Source organism: Salmo salar, chromosome 01 (assembly GCF_965601325.2).
Source record: "Salmo salar chromosome 01, fSalSal1, whole genome shotgun sequence".
NCBI lineage: Eukaryota > Metazoa > Chordata > Actinopteri > Salmoniformes > Salmonidae > Salmo > Salmo salar.
Window position 1 is genome coordinate 8,540,208 of NC_138291.1, and position 13,378 is coordinate 8,553,585.

The following is a 13,378-nucleotide window of genomic DNA, read 5'->3' on the forward strand; positions in this document are numbered from 1 at the left end:
GTGTCTTTATACTGGTCACTAAGGAACCTCCTGGTGTCTTTACACTGGTCACTAAGGAGCCTCCTGGTGTCTTTATACTGGTCACTAAGGAGCCTCCTGGTGTCTTTATACTGGTCACTAAGGAGCCTCCCGGTGTCTTTAGACTGGTCACTAAGAAGCCTCCCGGTGTCTTTATACTGGTCACTAAGGAGCCTCCCGGTGTCTTTATACTGGTCACTAAGGAGCCTCCCGGTGTCTTTATACTGGTCACTAAGGAGCCTCCTGGTGTCTTTATACTGGTCACTAAGGAGCCTCCTGGTGTCTTTAGACTGGTCACTAAGGAGCCTCCTGGTGTCTTTATACTGGTCACTAAGGAGCCTCCTGGTGTCTTTATACTGGTCACTAAGAAGCCTCCTGGTGTCTTTAGACTGGTCACTAAGGAGCCTCCTGGTGTCTTTAGACTGGTCACTAAGGAGCCTCCTGGTGTCTTTAGACTGGTCACTAAGGAGCCTCCTGGTGTCTTTAGACTGGTCACTAAGAAGCCTCCTGGTGTCTTTATACTGGTCACTAAGGAGCCTCCTGGTGTCTTTAGACTGGTCACTAAGGAGCCTCCTGGTGTCTTTATACTGGTCACTAAGGAGCCTCCTGGTGTCTTTATACTGGTCACTAAGGAGCCTCCTGGTGTCTTTAGACTGGTCACTAAGGAGCCTCCTGGTGTCTTTAGACTGGTCACTAAGGAGCCTCCTGGTGTCTTTAGACTGGTCACTAAGGAGCCTCCTGGTGTCTTTATACTGGTCACTAAGGAGCCTCCCGGTGTCTTTATACTGGTCACTAAGGAGCCTCCTGCTGTCTTTATACTGGTCACTAAGGAGCCTCCCGGTGTCTTTATACTGGTCACTAAGGAGCCAACCGGTGTCTTTAGACTGGTCACTAAGCAGCCTCCTGGTGTCTTTAGACTGGTCACTAAGGAGCCTCCTGGTGTCTTTAGACTGGTCACTAAGAAGCCTCCTGGTGTCTTTATACTGGTCACTAAGGAGCCTCCTGGTGTCTTTAGACTGGTCACTAAGGAGCCTCCTGGTGTCTTTAGACTGGTCACTAAGCAGCCTCCTGGTGTCTTTATACTGGTCACTAAGGAGCCTCCTGGTGTCTTTAGACTGGTCACTAAGGAGCCTCCCGGTGTCTTTAGACTGGTCACTAAGGAGCCTCCTGCTGTCTTTATACTGGTCACTAAGGAGCCTCCTGGTGTCTTTAGACTGGTCACTAAGGAGCCTCCCGGTGTCTTTAGACTGGTCACTAAGGAGCCTCCTGGTGTCTTTATACTGGTCACTAAGGAGCCTCCCGGTGTCTTTAGACTGGTCACTAAGGAGCCTCCCGGTGTCTTTATACTGGTCACTAAGGAGCCTCCTGGTGTCTTTAGACTGGTCACTAAGCAGCCTCCTGGTGTCTTTATACTGGTCACTAAGGAGCCTCCTGCTGTCTTTAGACTGGTCACTAAGGAGCATCCTGGTGTCTTTAGACTGGTCACTAAGGAGCCTCCTGGTGTCTTTATACTGGTCACTAAGGAGCCTCCTGGTGTCTTTATACTGGTCACTAAGGAGCCTCCTGCTGTCTTTATACTGGTCACTAAGGAGCCTCCTGCTGTCTTTATACTGGTCACTAAGGAGCCTCCTGGTGTCTTTATACTGGTCACTAAGCAGCCTCCTGGTGTCTTTATACTGGTCACTAAGCAGCCTCCTGGTGTCTTTAGACTGGTCACTAAGGAGCCTCCTGGTGTCTTTATACTGGTCACTAAGGAGCCTCCTGGTGTCTTTATACTGGTCACTAAGGAGCCTCCTGCTGTCTTTATACTGGTTAAATTCTGTTTGTGTGGCCTTCATTAGCTGAAGAACTGAACCATGAAGGATAGCGATGCTTCACAGAGCCACAACACAGAGCCACAACACAGAGCCACAAGCATTAGTTCCAGTATGAGCTACATTGGGCACAGATGACAGTTCAATGTCTAATTTGGATATACAGTTGGTTGAGTTATCAACTCATGTGACTTCAACGTGAAATCAACAAAACATTTCACCATGTCATTGGATTTAGATAAAAAATTGGGTGAAAAAAAATAAATAAGGAAATGCCCTAATGGTGATTACTTTTTGCAAATCCAATCAGTTTTCCAGGTTGATTCAACATCACAGATTTTATTCTCGTTGAAATGACGTGGGAAATGAGGTTGATTCAACCAGTTTAGTTTTTTTTTGCCCAGTGGGTCCTCACACATCACTGCTTTCAATAAGACTGTGAAAAGCATTGTGTCACACATTTGGTTGTTCATGTTAGGGCAGTAAATGGAAGGCTACGAGGTAGCCACAGATATATTTTATTTTGTTCTTGCATTTCATATCGAGTTGGTATGATCAGTACAGCCAAACTATGACTAACAATGCAGAACTAGTTCAGAATTATTCTCAAATGACACAATCAAAATTTCTACCCAGCATAGTGGATTGAACACTACTGTAACAATACCAGGACTAAATAAATGGATAGCCTATTTCAGCAATGCATGATAAAAAAAAAATGCTGTTTGTTGAACCCTTGAGTGGGTGGGTGTCCAATTCTGTAATTATTCAAAGCATTTTCTTGGATGTCATTCATTTCACAATAAACCATAGACTATACTCTGACCCTGACAGCAGTTCCTAAGCTTTCACCCAGAATACATTAACAGAATCCTAATTGCTCCCTTTGTAAACCACCCACCTAAGATGCCCCTCACTAGAAACACAATGAAAATGCACATTATTTCAACTTTTGTTCAGTAACCCCATCTTCAGATACCCTCTGATTTCCAGAATGAAACGTTTTAGTATGAGATGTTTAAAATAGACTGACATATTTATTCTCTTTTCCTGAAGTAATATACAGTCTGTGTTGAAATGTGTGATTGTTCTCTAAATAAAGCTCTGTCTCTCAACAGTCAAAGACCTACATGTGCAGCAGCCAGGGTAAAGTACTGTGTTTGACCATAGACTTTGCATCTGGCTTCACTTGTTCTGAGAGCTCCTCAAAGGTGAGTCATTGTTCATTCACTATTCTAAATGAAAGTTCAACAGGCTATACAGTAAGGGGATATTGTCCATGCTAGACTGGTTAATTCCTTCTGTTTACCGATTGGTCAAAATAATGAACCCTTACTATATTCTTCAATGTTATCCCCTGTAGAATATATTATGGAGATACAAATTCTCTCAACTGAAAGGCTCCTCTGATGATGGGAAAACAAGGGTGAAACTCCTCTTCAAGAATGCTGAAAACAAACAGATAGAGATGAAGGTGACGCTGCATATGACATCAACTCAACTTCCATTGCAGTGGCCTCTCTGAAGAGAGTATTGATAGATGTCAGAATGTTTCAATACTGTGGTCACATATTACAATAGTATTGATAGACGGCAAAATGTTAGAATACTGTGGTCACATATTAAAATGGAACTGACAGCGTTTTAACGACTTTGCAGATATGAAACAAACAGAAAATCAAAATAATCAAAAAATATCAAATGTCCAGTTTATGCTACAAAAACAACTTTACAAGAGGTTTTTATTAAATAGGTTATATTTCACTCAATTCTATGACGTACAGTAAGGCATCAGGGCGGCAGGTAGCCTAGTGGTTAGAGCGTTGGGCCAGTAACCAAAAGGTTGCTAGATCGAGTCCCCGAGCTGACAAGGTAAAACTGTTATTCTGCCCCTGAACAAGGTATTCCTAGGCTGTCATTGTATATAAGAATTTGTTCTTAACTGACTTGCCAAGTTAAATAAATAAAAATAATATTGTTGGCAGAATAGATGGATGCAGTTCAATGCATGATTAATACAATTCACCAATACATTTCTTGGTAACCCAACAAATATTGCTATCAGGTTGTAAATCACAGCTGATCTGGTACATTGCTTTCTGCCTCCATTCAGGATGCACTGTTTCAGTTTCAATGACTAAATATTCTGGACAAAAACTGACAAACGTAACTAAGGCTTGGAATGTCAATACAGTCAAACTAGCAAGAGCAATGATCACAGGTCATTCAAAACGTGGCTAATAGCCTAGCGTATCTATTTATGTAGCAAGCTAAAAAACACAGAGCCTAACGTTAGCTAGTTAGCTAGCTGCTAGGAGGATGTCATGACATTTGAGGAGTGGTTGAGTGACTGACTTGTTCCCCTCATTTCGTTTTTCGGTGGCTACAACTAAAGATGCCGGTGTCATTTGGTTAGCTAGCAAGACATATGACTTGCTTTTCTAGCTAGCTAGCTATGCTGAACTTGAACGACTGTTATCCAGTTTGCATATCTCTTGTGTTCGTCAATTCACTCTGGTTTTGTACTCTGATTTCAGAGTGTGCCAGAGAGCAGTTGATGAGGGGCAACACCAGCTCAATATGACCGGTGTCAGTAAACGCAGTTGGTAAAAACAGTAATGAAATAGTTTCCAACAGCTCAGTTAGTCACTAACATGTAAACAGCCTAGGGTGATTTAAAAATGGTCAGAGTCAGGTGTCTGGAAGTAGTTAGCAAGCTAGCCAACTTCAGCCAGCCTCATATCAACCCTACTCCTCGGCCAGACCGTCCACTGTCAATAGTGCATTTGCAGGCAAGCTGCAGAAGGACCCATCGTTTATCAGTGCAATTGTAACGGGACAACTCGCTGAAAATGTTTGTTTGAGAGGGTTTATCTGATGTTCCCTCGTTAGATTTTTTAGCTCACCTCACTCTGGCTAGCATTATATGTTGATCTTGTTGTTGATGTGCATAATTGAGGGAGAGAGAACCTATATTTTCATGGTTGTTTAATCAATAGTGCTGTAAGAGGACTCCCGTTTGATTTACATATTTGCAGAAATCCATTCAGGTGTATTTTATGGCTTTTGGAGAATGCTTTATAAAGATTTAAAGTTGCGCTGTTGCACCTGCCTGTAAACCTCCAGTCCAGTTATAAGTTAATGATGTCAGGCCCTTGTGGCAAATGGCTTGTTTGCATAAAGGCCTACTGTAGCTCTGTTTGGCTATGGTGCCACCGTCTGCGTAGACTCCGGTCCTGGAGGAGAGATGTTTTGATTAGGTTGTATGTACTGCACTGTCTATTAATTGTCCAAAACGCAAGGCCGCTTTCCAGAGAATTTTCACAAATGCCTTTCTCTACTGTACATCATTCACAAACATTCTATGAATTTATGAAAACTGAATAATGACCATGTCTAAATGCTTGCTGGTCAGAAAATGTAAAAAGATTTTTTTTTTAAAAGCAGTCATATTCTTTCTGAGGGTGTATAGGAGCAGATTTGAATAAGATTCCATGTTGATAAAATGCTGTCAGTTCCACTTTAAAATGGTATTGATAGGGAGAAGAATGTTTTGAATACTGTAGATATATTCAAATTGGCTTTTGCTACCTCATCAATATATAGAACTAAAATATTTCTGGTAAATTCCATGTGGGGAACAAGTAAAGGCTGTTGTTGTTGTTATTGTTATTAGGATGAGTGGCTATTTGTTACAAAAGTAATTGTGACATTTTAATGTATGCAAACATTATGTAAATATTATGCAAACTGTTAAGAATATTTCTCACAATTTGTATTCCGGGTTTTTCTTTCCATTGCAGGAGCTGGAGTTTGGCAATCTGACAGCAGTCCTCCATTGTATTTCTTCTTTTATGGCTGCCAAAGTGGCTTCTGTGGACCCTGTCTTTGTCAAGTGTCAAAGCATCTCTGGAAAGTACATGAGTTAGACACTTCCTGGTGTTGTCATGTACATTTTAGTCACATAAGCTGATCGACTATTTTATGCACATTCAAATGATATGTATATCTTGTTCCTGTTATTTTTGTAAGGCTCTTATTAAATAAGAAAAAAAATATATATAAAAAAAACATATCTGACTGGAAGTAAAGGATATTTATATTTGCATTAATTGGTTGGTATTGACATTTGAGTATGAATATGCTAAACATTGTTTCATTTTGTCCATGTAGAAAAACATCTGTCACAAAAATGGTTTCTATGTTTGTTAATGTGTATAGACACTGCACAGTTTTCAATTCATGCGTAGATGCAAGATAACTTAAAAGCAGAACCGATAAAAACAGAACTGTTGTACTGTACTAATCAACACACATGCAAACATTTGGGAATGTGTATTCTGCTGGGCTATACGATCTCTGGTTATTCACTTATTCCATAACTTCAGCATGACTACAGATGCCGTGGCTGCAGCATGATTTTGGGGAAAAGAGTGTATGAAGAATGTGTGTTGAGGCCCACAAATGCAGGGCTTGGGGCAGGCTTTCATGACCCCAGAGGGTGTTTTAGTTTGTATTTCAGTGTATACAGTCACTGCTAGTCACTGATATGCTCCTTTTACCAAACGGTGGCAGGATTAACACTGGGGAAGAAGATGTAGACTTATTGTAGCAGTGATATATCAGTGTATCTGTCAGGTGATTTAAAATGTTACTTTCTAAAGTTAAATCAACATTTGTTTTACGTTTTGTAGTCCTTTACTTTGTATGTAGCCATGCATTGACAGTCATTACAAAGCTTACAAATATATAAATGTTTATATTTATATTCCATCAGCCTCTTGTTTTCTTTTCTATTCCAAAATAAATCTAGAATCATTCCTCCTTATTGTTAAATGTTCTTTTATTGTATTCCTAGCACTACCTGATGTGTTCACAGCTATGGTAAAATATATGCAGAATAACAAGTCAATATTGTTGATTTGCTGGGGAACATAAGACATGAAGAGTCTTGAAGAGGGTAACAAGCAAATTGAGACAATTGACATAAAAAAAACTCTTCAATTATACAGCAATAATATTTTGCAACTAACTTTCATGTCCCATTCTTAGACCCAAAATGTGTTTATTGGGCTTACTTGCCATTTTGGTTTTCCTAATTGGAGGATTGGAGGTATTCTACCCCCTGCCTGTAGCTTGGCTTTGATGCCTGAAGTGACCATATCCTTCCACTTAACAGAAGTCTCTGCCTGCTTGGTAATGTTATGCAGTTTCATCAGCCGTTTGTCAAGTATGGAGCTTAAATACCTTGCTCAATCTACCAGGAAGCATGCCACCCACTCTTGACGACAGGCAACAGTAAGCTCTGAATGCTAACTGAAGCATTCTGATTAGGGGCTTCTGAGGGCGGCTCCAGGAGCACTTATTCCATGAAATCCTGAAGCCTGTTTTAGAGAATTGGAAAACAGGTCATTGTAGTGTTAAATTAAGCCAATTACAAATGACAGTGTGAGAGGGCAGAAGCACAGGGACGGCAGCAGCAGTATGAAAAACACTTTAACAGAATTACTGTCCGAAAGAAACGCATAACTTAGACACGTAGTTATCCACTAAAGTGTAATGAAAACTGCCTGACCAAGAGTCCAACCTTGCAACGAGATAAATTACTATCAAACCAGCACGACTACTGGGAATAAACAGTGTCATTCACTACGATGCAAACAATACCTATAGGCCTTCCATTAAATGACATTTCCATACGATTATACATTTACATTGTCTTCAGAAAGTATTTACACCTCTTAACGTGTTACACACTTTGTTGTGTCACAGCTTGAATTTAAAAAAATGGATGAAATAGATTCTCACCAATTTACACGCAATATCCCATAATGACAAAGTGAAAACATGTTTGTAGAAATGTTTGCAAATTTATTGAGAATGAAATACCGAAATATCTAATTGACATAAGTATTCACACACCTGAGTTAATACATGTTAGAATTACCTTTGGCAGCTATTACAGCTGTGAGTCTTTCTGGGTCCAGGTTTAGCAAAGAGGAAGGGACCTACCTGAATCTGTCCAATAAAAACACTAGTTTGTGTTGCAAAACAGAACATTTTTGAACTGTTTGGAGTAATGATTACACCCCTATGTGCAATGAAACTAGCAAGCTAATGTTAAATAGGAAGTTTTCGCCCAACAGCAAGTAACCATGTAGCTGTTCGAAAAGTTATAACTTCTAGTCATAGCTACTAATGCATGTAGAGTTGTGGCCAAAAACATTGGCACCCTTGCAGTTTTTTCAAATCACTCACAATTTTCCCTAAAAATAAGTTGAAATTTAACAAATTATTTGGTCTTCACAATTCTTTATTTCACTGTTAATATTACAGAACCTTTGTTTTTGATTGAGAACTTAATATATCTATTTAAATCAGAAAATAAACAGAAATGGCATTGACAAAATGATTGACACCCTAGGCAATATTTGGTCACAGCCTTTGGTCAAAATAACAGCAATCAAGCGCTTCCTATAACCATCAATGAGCTTCCTGCACCTCTGTACTGGCAGTTTGGCCCACTCCTCTTGCACAAACTGCTCCAGTTCTCCCAGATATGAAGGATGCCTTCTCTTAACTGCTGTTTTCAGATCTCTCCACAAGTTTGCAATGGAATTTAGATCTGGACTCATTGCTGGCCACTTCAGAACAGTCCAACGTTTGGTCTTGAACCGTTCCTGGGTGCTTTTTGAAGTGTGTATGGGGTCATTGTCCTGCTGGAAGACCCATGACCTTCGACGGAGACCCAGCTTTCTGACACTGGGTCTGACATTGTGCTCCAAAATACCTTGGTATTCACCTGATTTCATGATGCCATGCAGACGTTCAAGGCACCCAGTGCCAGAGGCAGCAAAGCAACCCCAAAACATCACTCAACCTCCATGTTTGACTGTAGTGAAGGTGTTCTTTTCTGTGAAAGCTTCATTTTGTTTTCTGTAAACATAGAGATGATGTGCTTTATCAAAAAGCTATAATTTGGTCTCATCTGTCCACAGGACATTCTCCCAGAAGGATTTTGGTATGTTCAGGTGTGTTTTGGTCGGGCTTTCTTATGTATTTTTCTCAGCAGTGGGGTCCTCCCGGGTCTCCTACCATATAACCCCCTTTCATTGAGTTGGCGATGGATGGTGCGAGTTGAAACTGTCGTACCTTGTGTCTGAAGGTCAGGTTGAATCTGTGTGGTAGTTGACCTAGGTGCTTTCTCCACCATTCGAACAATTCTTTGCTGCAAACTTCCATCAAGTTTTGTCTTGCGGCCACGTCCAGTGAGGCTGGCTACAGTGGCATCGGCCTTAAACTTCTTGATAACATTGCATACGGTGGAAACAGGAACATCAAGGTCTCTGGAGATGGACTTGTAGTCTTGAGATTGTCCATGCTTGGCTACAATCTTGTCTCTGACCTCCTCAGATAATTACCTGTTTTGTCCATGCTCATTTGGTACACACAGTGACACAAAACAGGAGAATGGGTCCTTTTTCTCTATTCAAACTGGTTCAATACGTGATTTTTATACTGCAGTCACCTTCAACTCAGCACAGGTGAGTTCAATTCCAAAGTATATGAGAATCACTTTAAACAATGCCACTTTAAATAATGGCACTTTAATAATGTTCCATATCTTACATTATTCGTATTACATGTATATATTGTATTTTATACCATCTACTGCACTTTGCCTATGCCGCTTGGCCATCGCTCATCCATATACTTATATGTACATATTCTCATTCACCCCTTTAGATTTGTGTGTGTTAGGTAGTTGTTGGGGAATTGTTAGATTACTTGTTAGATTTGTGTGTATTAGTTAGCTGTTGGGAAATTGTTAGATTACTTGTTAGATATTACTGCACTGTTTGGAACTAGAAGCACAAGCATTTTGCTACACTCGTATTAACATCTGCTAAACACGTGTATGTGACCAATAAAATTTGATTTAATTTGAAATCTCATTATTTCTAACTGCTTCTAGAAGGTGCCAGTAATATTGTCCTGGCCATTTTAGGATTTCTTTGTGGAATTAGCTAAGATTGAGTAAATTATTCAGAAGACATACATGTGGAAACCAAAATATGTTTTAATTTCAACAGTTTTCTGGAAGAAATTGTGAATTATTCGATGTACGATTAAATGGTCATGATAATTTTTTTAAGGAGAACAAAAAATATATATTTTTTTCGCTATTCACCATCTTCCATGTTGTTTTGTTGTCTACTTGAGATGTAGCTAGCTATCAAAACTTGCAGCCCCCTTCTTCCAATGGATTGTGGCTGTGATATTCCAGAAAAGTGTGCTGCGAATTCTACTAGATGAAAAGCCGAAATGAGTATAACATCCTGGCATTAACGCCATATTCGATTTTCAATTTCAAAATTTCACAAAACGTTCTGTATTCGCTGTGGACGCGTCACGTGTGATTGCGTTGTTTTCCGCTATTGTTTCATTTGGGGTAGAGCCTCTCCATATGTAATTGATAACTGATTATCAGCTGTTGTCAAAGCCGAAATGAGTATGAAATCCTGGCATTTAAAGTATACTCAATTTTCAAAATATCACATACTATAAAATTCTATTTTTTTTGCATGCTCAAACGGCCTACTGTTTAGGACGCAAGTATGGGCATTCGGACATGGTCAGTACCTAAATGTTATTACTCTATAAATATAGGATGGTACCTTTCTTATTTGTAGAATGCTAGTAATTCTTCTTGCTCAAAGACATAATGAGGACAAGGTAATCTTACTCTGAGTCAGAAAGGGACTTTCCCATATCTTTTTCCTAGCTCACATAAGCAAGGCTTGACTTTGATGCATAATTCAATGGCAAGGCATGCATGGTGAGGTACACGGAAGAATACATTATTTCTCTTTTTGAAATGCCTCTCTGTCCTCAAAATGCGTAGGCAAAGCAGGCAACGTGTGCAGCTAAAAGGAAAACATGTCTTGAAGTGTTACTGCAACCTAGTCAACCAAGTATAAGTGAACCTCTTATAATGCCAGTCACTGTGATACCAGACCAACAGGTAGGGTTTATCCTTGCCAACAGGCGATAAGAGTATTCTCTGAGCAAAACTTGTCAGCATTGGGTGTGGCTGAAATAGCCGAATCCACTAATTTGAAAGGGTGTCCACATACTTTTGGTCATGTAATATATATATATTACATGACCAAAAGTATGTGGACACCCTTTCAAATTAGTGGATTCCGCCATTTCAGCCACACCCATATGTGTGTGTGTGTGTGTGTGTGTGTGTGTGTGTGTGTGTGTGTGTGTGTGTGTGTGTGTGTGTGTGTGTGTGTGTGTGTGTGTGTGTGTGTGTGTGTGTGTGTGTGTGTGTGTGTGTGTGTGTGTGTGTGTGTGTGTAGTGTGTATTGATCGATTGCAGCTATAGCGTGACTCCTTGAAATACTTGTCAGGGCGTATTTTCATTAATCAGAATAGTTACTAGGAGTTATTCTTTCATGTCAGGCATGAAATAATAATCTCTCATCACATTAAGATCATGGTGGATTGTCTGGTGCTTAGTTAAACATAGTCAACATTGAAAAGGGAAAACTATTTTGGTCAGTTTTGATCTATTTATGAGAGTCATTTTCAGTACGTTCAGGTATGAACAAACCATGGCTGGTAATTTCAACCTGATTGAATATGCCATTGTATCCTGGGTAATCCTCATGAGGTTTTTCAGTGATAAAGCCAGAACCTCCTCTCTGTTTTTTTTCAGGGGTTGTTGTTTCTATTGATTATTTTATTACATGTGCATGATTCAATTATATGCATGCACATACTCTATATATTTAACTAGGCAAGTCAGTTAAGAACAAATTCTTATTTACAGTGATGGCCTACCAGGGAACTGTGGGTTAACTGCCTTGTTCAGGAGCAGAATAACATATTTTTTACCTTGTCAGCTCGAGGATTCGATCCAGCAACCTTTCGTTTACTAGCCCAACGCTCAAACCACTAGGCTACCTGCTATGTATAGTTTGTGTCTATTTACCACCCAAGAACCTTGATAATGATATAATACTATGGATTACCTGAATGGGGGAATTTGACTTTATTCTGTAGATTAGACTGCTCTCTGTAGATTAGACTGCTCTCTGTAGATTAGACTGCTCTCTGTAGATTAGACTGCTCTCTGTAGATTAGACTGCTCTCTGTAGATTAGACTGCTCTCTGTAGATTAGACTGTTCTCTGTAGATTAGACTGCTCTCTGTAGATTAGACTGCTCTCTGTAGATTAGACTGCTCTCTGTAGATTAGACTGCTCTCTGTAGATTAGACTGTTCTCTGTAGATTAGACTGCTCTCTGTAGATTAGACTGCTCTCTGTAGATTAGACTGCTCTCTGTAGATTAGACTGCTCTCTGTAGATTAGACTGCTCTCTGTAGATTAGACTGTTCTCTGTAGATTAGACTGCTCTCTGTAGATTAGACTGCTCTCTGTAGATTAGACTGCTCTCTGTAGATTAGACTGCTCTCTGTAGATTAGACTGTTCTCTGTAGATTAGACTGCTCTCTGTAGATTAGACTGTTCTCTGTAGATTAGACTGCTCTCTGTAGATTAGACTGCTCTCTGTAGATTAGACTGCTCTCTGTAGATTAGACTGTTCTCTGTAGATTAGACTGCTCTCTGTAGATTAGACTGCTCTCTGTAGATTAGACTGCTCTCTGTAGATTCAAGCCCAAACATCAACTTCTACATGGCCAACGGCTCCCTCCTCATGTTTATTTTCTATTGCAATGTGTTTCAGAGATATACTCTTATCAGGGGGAAAATTATATTTATTAGGGCATATAAAACGTTTATTTTTATTTTTTTAACATCTATACGTAGAAGATTAAAATCCCAAGTAAAAGCCTGGCGAGAGCGGCATGTGAGTGCTCTTTCTAAAGCCCATTACGACAGCTGTATTGGCTGAGGGAGATTACATCTACAGTATTTCTGGTTCCATATCACATCACACTGGACTGGGTTCAATATCTACTTTCCCCTCCACGGAATGTCATGATTGCCTTTTGAGGATAAGATCAATGTCAATTCAAGTCATACACTCGGGGTAAACGAGAGAGAGAGAGAGAGAGAGAGAGAGAGAGAGAGAGAGTGACATGGTTACTAATTATCTTCTCCTGCTCACCCACCTTAGGTGCCATTCAAAAGGTATATTGACCCTTCCTTAGATGCTTTACAGGAGATAATGTAAACGGGCCCAGAACAGAACGTCACTGCTCGTGTCCCTTTCTTATTTGCCAAATAACTACAGAGATTTTGTGTCACAATACTATAAGCTTTCTCATTTTAATAATATTGTCTTCCTTTATGTGTACATTTTCTGACAATTTGTATATAATCGGAGCGTTCTCTATAACTTGGTTTGTTAGCTTCCAAGTCCTCTGTTTGACTCTTCCATCATTTGACTCTGTTTGACTCTTCCATCATTTGACTGTTTGACTCTTCCATCATTTGACTCTGTTTGACTCTTCCATCATTTGACTCTGTTTGACTCATCCATCATTTGACTCTGTTTGACTCTTCCATCA

The 13,378-nt window shown here is 39.9% G+C and overlaps 1 protein-coding gene across 1 annotated transcript in view; it reads left to right on the forward strand.

Moving 5' to 3' along the window:
• The window catches only part of LOC106606698 (gamma-2-syntrophin), a 63,136-nt gene extending 56,533 nt beyond the window's left edge, over nt 1-6,603 (forward strand). The window contains exons 15-17 of the mRNA XM_082957486.1: nt 2,951-3,043; nt 3,196-3,306; nt 5,636-6,603. Of these exons, the coding sequence (XP_082813612.1) occupies nt 2,951-3,043; nt 3,196-3,306; nt 5,636-5,761 (330 nt within the window). The 3' untranslated portion in view covers nt 5,762-6,603. The remainder of the gene's footprint in view (nt 1-2,950; nt 3,044-3,195; nt 3,307-5,635) is intronic.
• Nucleotides 6,604-13,378: the final 6,775 nt, after the last annotated feature.